This window comes from Orycteropus afer, unplaced genomic scaffold (assembly GCF_000298275.1).
Source record: "Orycteropus afer afer isolate SDZICR_OR568_19922 unplaced genomic scaffold, OryAfe1.0 scaffold00009, whole genome shotgun sequence".
NCBI classification, from domain to species: Eukaryota; Metazoa; Chordata; class Mammalia; order Tubulidentata; family Orycteropodidae; genus Orycteropus; species Orycteropus afer.
Window position 1 is genome coordinate 19,096,638 of NW_006921596.1, and position 10,905 is coordinate 19,107,542.

The 10,905-nt window shown below is 43.5% G+C and overlaps 1 protein-coding gene across 1 annotated transcript in view; it reads right to left on the minus strand.

The window, feature by feature from the left end:
* CIAPIN1 (cytokine induced apoptosis inhibitor 1) overlaps positions 1-7,453 on the minus strand; it is a 10,430-nt gene extending 2,977 nt beyond the window's left edge. Inside the window, exons 1-6 of the mRNA XM_007947449.2 lie at positions 7,288-7,453; positions 6,550-6,702; positions 4,675-4,751; positions 3,033-3,198; positions 1,665-1,738; positions 663-778 (exon numbers count right to left, since the gene is read on the minus strand). Coding sequence (XP_007945640.1) covers positions 663-778; positions 1,665-1,738; positions 3,033-3,198; positions 4,675-4,751; positions 6,550-6,702; positions 7,288-7,444 — 743 coding nt within the window. The 5' untranslated portion in view covers positions 7,445-7,453. The remainder of the gene's footprint in view (positions 1-662; positions 779-1,664; positions 1,739-3,032; positions 3,199-4,674; positions 4,752-6,549; positions 6,703-7,287) is intronic.
* Between the last annotated feature and the right edge of the window lie 3,452 nt (positions 7,454-10,905).

Sequence of the window (10,905 nt, forward strand, 5' to 3'; positions counted from 1 at the left end):
GAAAAGACAAGGAAGGATCTTCCCTAGACCTCAGCGGGGGCACGGCCCTCCAGACACCTTGATTTCAGACTTCTGGCCTCCACAACTGAGAGAAGAGAATTCCGTTGTTTTAAGTTACCCAGTTTGTGGTTGGTTGTTACAGCAGCTCTAGGAAGCTAATACAGGGCTCTTTAGATTCTCGAAGAAGCTGAGACCAAACTTGACCCAAAGACTCTCTGTTCAGCTCACCTTTCCCAGGAAGCCTTCATACAGTGATGGGAACGCTGACCTTTCCTTACATATCAGGTTTCAACTTATGACTAAGTTCTTCATAACTAAACAGGAGACTGTGTGGAGACTCATGCATAGGTTGCAAAACTACCAAAAAAGCCAGGAAATGATCAGGAGAGACTGCAGAGTGGTCAGCGCCTGAGCAGAGCAGGAGGGAGATGCAGCTGAGAAAGCACGTCCAGGTCACTCCACCACTAGTCATGTTTCTGTGTGATCAGTACATGGGTACTCATGTTGGTATTCCTTAAAATGGACCTTTTAATATATTCCTGTGTGTATGTTACATTTCACAATAAAATACACATGTAAAAAAATAGTGACATATGAAGATTACTTGGGAATCGAAAGCCACTGGAAGCAGCATGGCAAACTGTGCTTCCTCCAACACTTACCAGTTCTTACAAGCCTTCCTCTTTTTCCCTTCCCCACATGAAGCAGCCCGCAGGGAAGCAGGATCTGGCTTCTTCAAATCTTCTGCGTCCAGCAGCTCATCTGAGTCAATGAGATCCTGGAGAGGGTTCAAAGCAATCAGTGACACAGTCAATCTCTGCTAATGAAAAGCTAAAGTGACTGCAGGCGGTGATGGCAGACTTCACCAGTGGGGTGGGAAGACTGGACTGTGTAAGTCCAGTGCGACTGGGTTAATTGCCATGGTCAACCTGACCACCATGCTCAAGACACCAATGGTGAGCTAAACTAAGTCCACAAAAGATACATTAGAATGAAACTAACTTACACGAGAAATAGTTCTAAGACCTGACCAGCAGTGTGTAGAGAATACGCATATGTGTGCGTGTTGGTGGGGGCAGGAGAACAGGAAGGAAAAAAGAAAGGTTATATTTATTTAAACACATAAAAGCTGTCATGTGAAAAAACAAGTATTTTCTATGAAGTTCCAGAGAAAAGGGTAAATAATTATGTATACACCTGTGTCATGTTTTGATAAGCATGTGGACATGCTTTTGATAGGCATGTGCACACAAGGGCATGACCTACTTTGCTGACCCCTCCGCCCTGAACAGTTGTACAAATGAGGAACCCAAATAAAGATGGAGAGTGCAGCTCTACGATAGCGAGCCATCAGGGACTTGGGCAGACCACGGGGCCAATAAAAATACTTTAGCTGGCAAAGTCTCTTTTGTGTTTACACATGCCCACAACTATCTTTAATCTCTCACATGAAGCAAGAACAACAAAGTCTTCAGGGAAAGAGATACTAAAAAGAAATGTACAATGCCGCCAACGCAGGGTTTCCATCTAAATAAAAGTAATACGCACAGACAGGACATTGGGCTTTAAATACTTTCACACTTACAAGCTCAGAGAGCCCACTCCGAAGTGCAGCTCTCACACTCAAAATGGGGCCTGGAAGAAATGCCCTGATGCCAACTCACCATGCTGTCATCCTCCATATCGTTGGCAGAGAGAGTCCAGAGCTTGGCAGCAGCAGGGTCCACGGCAGGCTTCACTGAGTCCAGCCCATGAAAAGAAAAAGCTCGTAAACCAGCCAGATACAAACCACAAGTGCTTTCTACTGAGAAATGACGTGGCAGAGAACACACTGGCTTACAAGTCCGGGGCCTGGGTTCAAGGCCCGGCTCTACCACTCACAAGAGGTAGCACCTTGGGCTAATCGTTAATGATAGTAAAGAAGCCGTCATTTGTTAAGCACGGGTACTATCAAATTTAATCCTGCTAGCAACATTGTGAGGTAAGTACTTTTTAGCATCTTAATTTTACAGATAAAGAATCAGGTTCAGAGTGTTTAAATAACTGGCACAAATAAAAGCCTGAGTCCAAAGTAATGCTTTTAACATCCAGTCCACATTGCTTCCTCCTCATCTTAGTGTCCATCCCTGTAATACAGGCCTAACCTCCACAGGTGCTGTGAGGACTAGACGAGAAAGTAGGTCAAAAGCCTTCAACAATAGCAGAGCCTTTCATAAAGCTGTTACAGACAAGGAGATGGGCTCTGAAGGTGATAGGGACAATGGGACACACACCTCACGCAGGCCAGGAGAAGTCTGGGACAGATCCTCAACAGAACTTTTGGAAGAAGGGAACTCCCAATGACAAGGCCAGCTATGAGCACCGTCATGAGTCCTGTCTGTGGATGTACGACCTTCCACAGAGCACACTACTTATCCCTGCGGTTCCTGCCCAAGGTGAGGATCCCCAAGATTTAGGCTGGATGGTCGAGACAGCGCAGTGTAAAGGCACTAGGAAGGATCTGTAACCTTCCACACTGCACAGCTGGGACAACTTTCTCAACTCGAGCACCGAAATAGCTCCAGGTGGCTGGAGGGGGGGGACCCTGCAATTTCTGAGGCAGAGGAAACAACAGTTCACCGGTGTCCTAGGCTTTAAAGTGAGAAAAGCTGCCTGACTTAGGACAAGGACACACGGGAACATGACACCTTCCCTACCATTACCACACCTGTGAGGTCGTCTGAGGATAAATGACGTCCTTCTAGGGCCTGGAGCCTTCATTAACTAAACTAAGTGATCCTCTAGAGCCAGGCAGCCCGTCTCCTCTGTACAGAGGAAAGGCTGATCTAGGTAAGAACTGCACCACCTTGTGTGGGATCCAAATGTGCCCAGGGTAACAGTACCATCAGCATTCTTCCACTTAGAAATGAGAGGAATTAAGGAAAAGATGAATCCTGTGAAGATCCTGCCACCTTGTTTGTGTCTCTGGCTCAATTTCGACTATGTCCCTCCAAGTCCATTTAAACAGATGCATGTCCCTGTGGCAGCCTTACCTGAAGGAGGCTTCTTGACAGTGGAAAGCTTAAGCTGACTAGAAGAACCCACTTCAAAGTTTGGTTTTCTGCCTGTGACCTGAACAGAGAGCAGGCCATCACTTTGGTAACCCAGGTGTTCTTGAACAGACTGTGTCTCCTCAGGGCTTAAGGATTTCCGCTGCAGCTGGAATTCCAGATGGAAAGGATTAGTCCATGCTCCTCCTCTAACATCCTGTTTTACTGGGTTCATGTCAAATCCTCATTTCTATGTATCAGGCATGTAATAGCTGAAGGTAATAGATCTCACTTCAGGCCCCACATTCAATTTCTCACTGATCAGAACCCTAGAGCACAACGCTGTCCATATGTTTACCTTGAGCCTACCCTTCAGAACGTTTTAAAGTACTTATCAAAGATCTGTTGGGGGCAAGTCATTGTGGGAGTTGTACTGATTACGATCCTAAGAAGATGAATCAGACGCGGTCCTACTGAGTGGACCAACACCCACAGTGGGCCCGCGGCCCCAATGAAGACAGTGGGAATTTAGGAAGGGAGAGAGAGCTGCAGGCACAGGGACGTGCTTTCTAGGTACCCTGGGAAGAAGGAACAGACAGTGGAGGCAGAAACAAAGGTGGTGGTGGGGAGCAGTGCCACCTCTATGTCCAAAAGTGGTTCAATAAATCACAGGCCATCCAGACCACGAAGCACTGTTACACCATTAGTAAGATGGGAGGGGAATCCAGTGAGGGGGTGGATGTCTGAGATATTCAAGAATGGGAAAAAAAGCCAGTGACAGAACAACACGTACATATGTTTTAAAAAAGAAGGACGTTTACGTGATTACACGTACGCTTATAAATACATTGAAAGAGGTCTGCATGGATAATCAAAAATGTATGGATGGCTTCCTGTGGGAAGGGAAGTGTGAACCAGGACCAAGATGGCACCTTATATTCTTCAGTATTAACTGAATTTGTATGAGCATTCCCTATTTTAGAATAAAAAAGAGAAAACCTTGAAATAAAAGGGAAAAAAAAATAAAGGGGAAACATAGAAATTAGAGTCCTAGGTCATATAGCAGATCATTGACACAGTGAGGAAAGGAAACCACTGTCACAGTACACCACTTCTCTCACACACATAAGAACATCTTAACACTGGGGAAGAATACAGAAATACAAGGATCTCTTCGATTCAAATACTCCACTGAGTTGTCAGAAATGGGATGTCCCCTTCCAGCCTCCCACTGACGATCAGGACGACTGATGATCCAGATGCCTCCCTAAGATTTATACCCATTAAGATCTGTGTCTGACGCTGCTCTCCCAGTCTCAGCGGCCACCACCCGCACCCAGCTCTGAGGACACCAGAATGTGCTCCGACCCACATGGGCCCGAGCTGAGTCTCTTCAAAAGACACCAGTTTCCAGAGGGGGTGGTTCTTTGAGGCATCACTGTATCTCACTCGGGTAGCATTTCTCAAATTTGTTTCGTATTTGTAGGCAACAATGATCACACATCATCTTCAGGCCTGTTATTTCCTCAACTCCCTCCATACAGTTCTGATAAAGAACTAACTAAACTAAACTGATAAAGAACTAAACTGTGTTTAGTTCCCCAAAGTTTAAATTCCTAGCCAAGAAGTGTGCCTATAAACATACCTCTTTTACTTCCACAAGTCCAGAAAGAGTCAGAGCTGAACAGAGTTTAGATGCTGTCTTTACTCTGCCATTGTTAACTGCCAAGAGGAAAACTCTAATTAATAGTTTTATAGGTCAAAACAGGAAAAATAAGCTCTCTGTTGTGCCTGGGTTAGCACGCATCAAAATGGTAATAAGCTACTCCATTTCAAGTATATGTATTTTAGTAATAGTATTTTACCTTGACCAATCCCTTTGGTTATTTAAAATGCTCTCAACTATATGCCATAATTCCATTATTATTGCTGCTTATCATTTTCTGCTTGTATGAAATATCTACACCCCCAGGGTTGTTAGATAATGAAAGAGGTTTCTAAACTGTAAAGTGCACAGAAATACTAGTATTATCTCTGTACAATTCTGACAAAGAGATACTGTGTTTAGTCACCTGAGGTCTAAATTCCTGGCAGAGAATGTTAATGAGTGTCTGCTGTACACATCCCAAGTTTCTATTTCCACACAAGGAATACCTTTATTCACTATACATTTCACAACCCCTTCATTTCTATTATCTTCCTTGATAAATGTTCTTTTTTGGTTAAAAGTCTAGTAAAAATGCTAAAAACGTTTTTTTCCTACACCAGTGAGCAAAAATGTTTTTTTCTTGGTTGTTATTATTAGTCTCATGTGAGTTAATAATTATCTCACCATTCCCAGACTTCCAGCCATTATTTAAAATAATTTTTTCATTTAATAATAATTACAGATTTGCAGGAAGCTGCAAAATGCAATGTTCGGCGAGGCCCCACATGCCCTCTGCCCAGTTCCTCTCCATGGGCTATAAGTACAGTGTGTGTAACTGTAGAACATTTAGCCCTAGTACAACATGAGGACTAGGAAACTGACACCGGTGTAGTCCACAGAGCTCATGCAGATTTCACTGTTTTAAGTGCACTCTCGTGTGCGTGTAGTTCTACACTATTTGGTCACACATGTACATCTGTATAAACACCACCACAATCAGGATAATGAAGTGTCCCATCACCACAAGGCTCCCTCATGCTGCCCCTTTAAAGCCACACACACAACTCCCCTCCCATTTCTAAGCCCCAGGAGCTCCAGTGGTATAGTGCCTAAGGCATTTGACTACTAACCAGAAGGCTGGTGGTTCAAACCCACCAGTCACTCCTGGGAAGGAAGACTGGGCAATCTACTTCTGTAGTAATACCGCCTCAGAAACCCAAGGAAGGGGTGCTATGAGTCAGATCAGACTCAATGGCAGTGAGTCTGGTTTTTTGGTTTGGCAACTACTATCTCTTCTTCAACACTAGAATTTTGTTATTTCAAGAATATCACATAATGGGATCATACAGCATGTAACCTTCTGAGATTGGTTTTCTCATTCAGTATAATTTTCTTGAGATCCATCCAAGTTGTTGCATGTAGCAAGAGTTTGTTCCTTTTTACTGGTGCATAGTTTTCTATGGTATGGATATACCACAAACTGCTTAATGCCAAAGGACCCAGCCATTTTTAGACAAACAGTTTCTATTTTACTATCTAACGGGTCAAGTAAAGATCACAATTTCTTCAGAGCTGTTGCCTCAGATTTGAACAATAATTTATCCCTAAAGAAAAGGCTCTGCTGTAGAAATACCCAAAAAAACTCAAAAAACCACCAAACCCACTGCCACTGAGTCGTTTCCAACTCGTAATGAGGCAGTATCTCTACGGAAGTAGATTGCCCAGTCTTCCTTCCGAGGAGCAGCTGGTGGGTTTGAACCACCAGCCTTCTGATTAGCAGTCCAATGTCTTAGGCCCTACACCACCAGAGCTCCCCTATAGAGATACAGATTTTCAAATCTCATTTCCTGCTCAGGGTGAAGATTTTCTTACCTAAAGCTGTCTCTACTGGCTCTTTCAGAAAAAGACATCCACCAGGCCGAAGGATCCGGGCCATCTCAGCCAAAATCTCAGCACTGTGCAGAGCGGCACTTCCCGGAACAACACCCGACAAAATAACATCGAAGCTGGATTCTTTGTGGGCAGCTGCAAAGCAGAAAGACTCAGTGATTACCTGAGCCCCAGAAGCAATTTCCCAGTCCCTCCCCAAACCCACAAAGGATACAAGCCTTGCCCTGGGAAAATGAACACCCATGTGTTCAGCCACACTGTTCTCCCACCATTGCAAGCCAGAGGCCAATGAAGCTGCTGCTCTGTCTTCCCTCAGGCCTACTAATGCCACAGCCACCAGCCACTCCTCGGAAGGAAGACTGAGCAATCTACTTCCATAGAGACACCGCCTCAGAAACTCAAGCAGGAGTCATCATGAGTTGGGATCAACTTGATGGCAGTGAGTTTGGTTTTTTTTTTTTGGTTATATGCTCAGGGAAAGCAAGTGAAAAAGGAAGCTGGATGAAAAGTAAGCTTTTTAAAAAAATGCAGAATAGCTAATAATAAATAAGAACTATATACGTATCATCAAGCACATTCCTCAGTCTACTACATCTCAAATGAAAAACAACAGGTTACTGGCCACTATTACCATGTGTCTAAGCCAGCCAAGAAATGCAGAAATGGAGCATTCCCATCAAAACGCCTCACTCCTGTCAAGATACAACGGGAGGTACTTACATTCCAGCAGTTGGCTGATGTTTTCCACAGCCACTCGGCCCTCACTGCCAGTCAAGGCTTGCAGCTTATCCACCAGACCTTTCAGAGCTTCTACCGGGGAAGATCTGTCCCACACCACCGCCACACACTGGCCAGCTGAGATCCCAAAATCCGCCATTCCTGCAGTGCTGATGGGCCTCGAAGCTACTGGCCAAAGGAGATTCAAGACTGAGCAGAGACAAACGTGCAATTCAATCCATGGGGTAGCATCAAATAAGATTAGAATTACGACCCAGGTTAGACCTCCCACCAACATTAGGAAATCTTCCTGTAGATGCTTTTCAGGCTGAATAAATGAACCCATTATCTCAAGGTTTCATGATCCCAACATTCCCCAAAAAAGGCAGAGAATCCTGAGCCTACAGAGTCAAGCAAAGGGGATGAAGAGTCCCCTAAGGAGAATGGAGGCAGAAATATTATTTCCTCTTTGATTTAGGAGATGACTAAGCTTGAATGGACTATAAAACAGTAAGACATTAATTAGGCAGAAATATGACTTAGCACAGAAGGCAAATAAATTGGCAGCCATAACTCCATCATACGCTTATTTCTTTAAAAAAAAAGAGATGGTATAGTTAAATCTGGCAAACTGAATACTTCTTTCATCAAAATAAATGTGAAAATTCAATTCTACTGAATCTGTAGTGATCAGTGGTAGGTACTATGCCTTAATCACTAACATTCACTATTAGCCAGATTGTTCAAAGTACTTTACAAACATTACCTCACTTGACCCTCACAACAGCTTTAAATGACGTATTCTTCCCATTTTATAGTCAGGAAATGGAAGCAGCTGACTTTGCTCAGGTCACACAATGGCAAGTGCTGAGAGCTGGGTGCAACTCCATCTGACTACAAAGCCCAGGCTGTGACCTATTGCGATTTCCCCTCTGGGTCAACTCTCTCTTCCACTTGATACTGAGGTGAATGTGCTCACAATGAAATGAGGTCAGGAGATAGCATTCTACTCAGTCCCTTCTTCTTTCTTAAACATTAATGCCACCAAGTTTCTGACCTAAAAGGGCTTGAATAAATAAAACAAAGACAGAAGTTGGAGTACAGGGGTCAGGCATGGATTAGTCTTGCTGAACTCTGTGACTTCTGCAGAGGTGGCCAACTCAGTGGTAATCATGCCACTACAGACACTCAGGAATGGAATTTAAACCGTGTTCAGTATACTCTTCCTTCTTTAAGTATGTTCACTTTCAAATGACTCTCTTCTCTTTGCCTATAAAACATGTCCAGGTTAGCTGGAATCACCCTTAAATGCTACAGGGCTCTGATCTTGTCACTCATTCTCTAATGGAGTTATTGAAGGGTTAATCTTCTAGAGCAGAGTCAAAACTCCTTAGCCTTCTGGATACAAGTCCTCCACAATCAGATCCCCCTGATCACACACTGAGTTCTAGCCTTGTTCTTTGAAAAACCTTTGCATTTTCACTCTATCATGCTTTTTATCTAGCTCCTTCCACACAGAACGCCAGTCTTTTATATCCTGATGCCACTGCAAGCACCAGGAAAACGATTCCAAGTGCTGTCAGAGAAGCAGCTTCCTTAGTCACTTAAGTTTGGTTTTTAAATCCCTAAAACACTCACAGTTAAGAACTGAACCATTCAGAAAACCAAAGATTCATGGAAACAATTAGTCCTGGTGACTGGTACACCATGCAACCCGCAGCCTATATGACTATGAGACCAGAAGAACTAGAAGGTGCCCGGCTACCACTGTCAACCACTTGGAAGGGATGTAGGAGAGCCTGGGTAGAGAGGGAGAACAATGTGGAACAAAACTCAAAATCATTTGGAAAAAAAAAAGGGACCAGGGTTGCTGGTGTGATAGAGCCTGGAGGAACCCCTGAGACTATGGCCCCTAGCTGCCCTTCAGGTCTGGAATTGAACCCACACCTGTGGCTTCCAGCCAAACAAAAGACAGGCATATGAGTTGAACATTTACCTGAGGTAGATACACTCCTAGGAGAGATCAATCATGGGAGAAAGAAGGGCTGTTTATGCACAGGGAGACAGCTCAGGGGGCAGGAGTACATGGAGGGATGGACACAAGGAAAAGGTAACTATGGGGGGGAAGTGGGAGGGGAGCTGTTGCATTGGGGTAAATTGTAGTCAATGTCATGAGACAAAGTGTACGTGAACTGCTGTATGGAAAGTGAATTTGCTCTGTAAACTTTCACCCGAATCACAATAAAAAATAAATAATAAAAGAACTGAAACATTTAAATTTTTAACTGGCACATACCATTGTGGGAAAACCACTGCAAACCTTTAAAGCGAGTAACTTGGGCTCAATCATAGTTTTAAGAACTAGCCAGGGATGACAAGAGTATGGGTTGCTGGGCATTAAATGATCAGAAATAAAAGACCTGTTTCTAGATTGGCGTTGGAACGTGTGTTCTCCTTTGGAACAACAGAAGGGAATGATAAGCTCCCTGCCCAGTGACTACTAGTCTTGGACCACACTTCCATAAAGACCCTCATGAAGACAGCAAGGGGCAAAAGGGCACTTATCAGCTGGAGAGAAAGCAGATACTTAGACCTTTTCAGCAACATTTATGGGGTGGAGTTTGTGGAGTACAGGGTTTGGATACACATGTACAGGGGTTCTACCTAGCGCTGGGTCTTCTACTCATCAGCTACACGACCACGGGTGAGTTATTAGTGTATTTTCCCACCAATAATGTAGGGATAATACCTCATATTTTGCAAAGTCTCTGTAAGAAGCAAATGAGACGGTAAAAATGTGTAAGACACTCAACCGCAATAAAATTATTTTCTTAAGAGAACTCTGGGCCTCCACGTTTTCAGTTTATTTGCCTTTGCTCCAAAGAGTCATATAAACCTGTTCCTCCTGCTCAGCTGTATGTGTGGGGAGGACTCTTCAGGGAGTGATATAAAGCTTCGTTTTCATTGTTAGCAATACCCGGTACAACAGCTGCACTTTATGACATCGCAGAAAGCACTCCAATAGGCTTGTGTCAGTAAATCAGAAGAAATGAAAATGCTATGTACTGCATATCCCCCAAACCTAATATTCTTACGACAAGCAGGGGCTTATAAAATGTATTTATTAAAGATTAACCCTCACAAAAGCAGAACCACCACTTTGTCAGCATTTTCCAAATAAAATGCAAGACAGTGTTCTTTCAAGTGTCTCAAAGCCAAAGTACGATACTTTTCATCATCTGAGACTTGTGGTGATGTTGTTGTGAACCTGTCTTTAAAAAAAAAAACAATAAGGAAAAAATGTCTGGCACCTAAGCCAACATTTTTAGAAGCTGTGACTCAGAGCTCACTTTATTATCTCAAAAAAAAAAAAAAAAAGTGGCATAGGAGAAGGCATTGTCCCGTCACTGGGCTGCCTGGCACCTCTCCAATTCAGCAGGCTGCATATACCTGCCCACAGCTCTTCTAAACTGTGATTGGAAGGCAGTAAAAGTAATTTCTCACTACTTTCTGGAGCTATACCTGTTTATTTTTAAGGTACCTGGGAAACATCAAATATTGAAGCACTGGTGAAGTGAATCAAATGAAAAAAATAAGGTTCAAATCTGTGCTTTAGTTTAA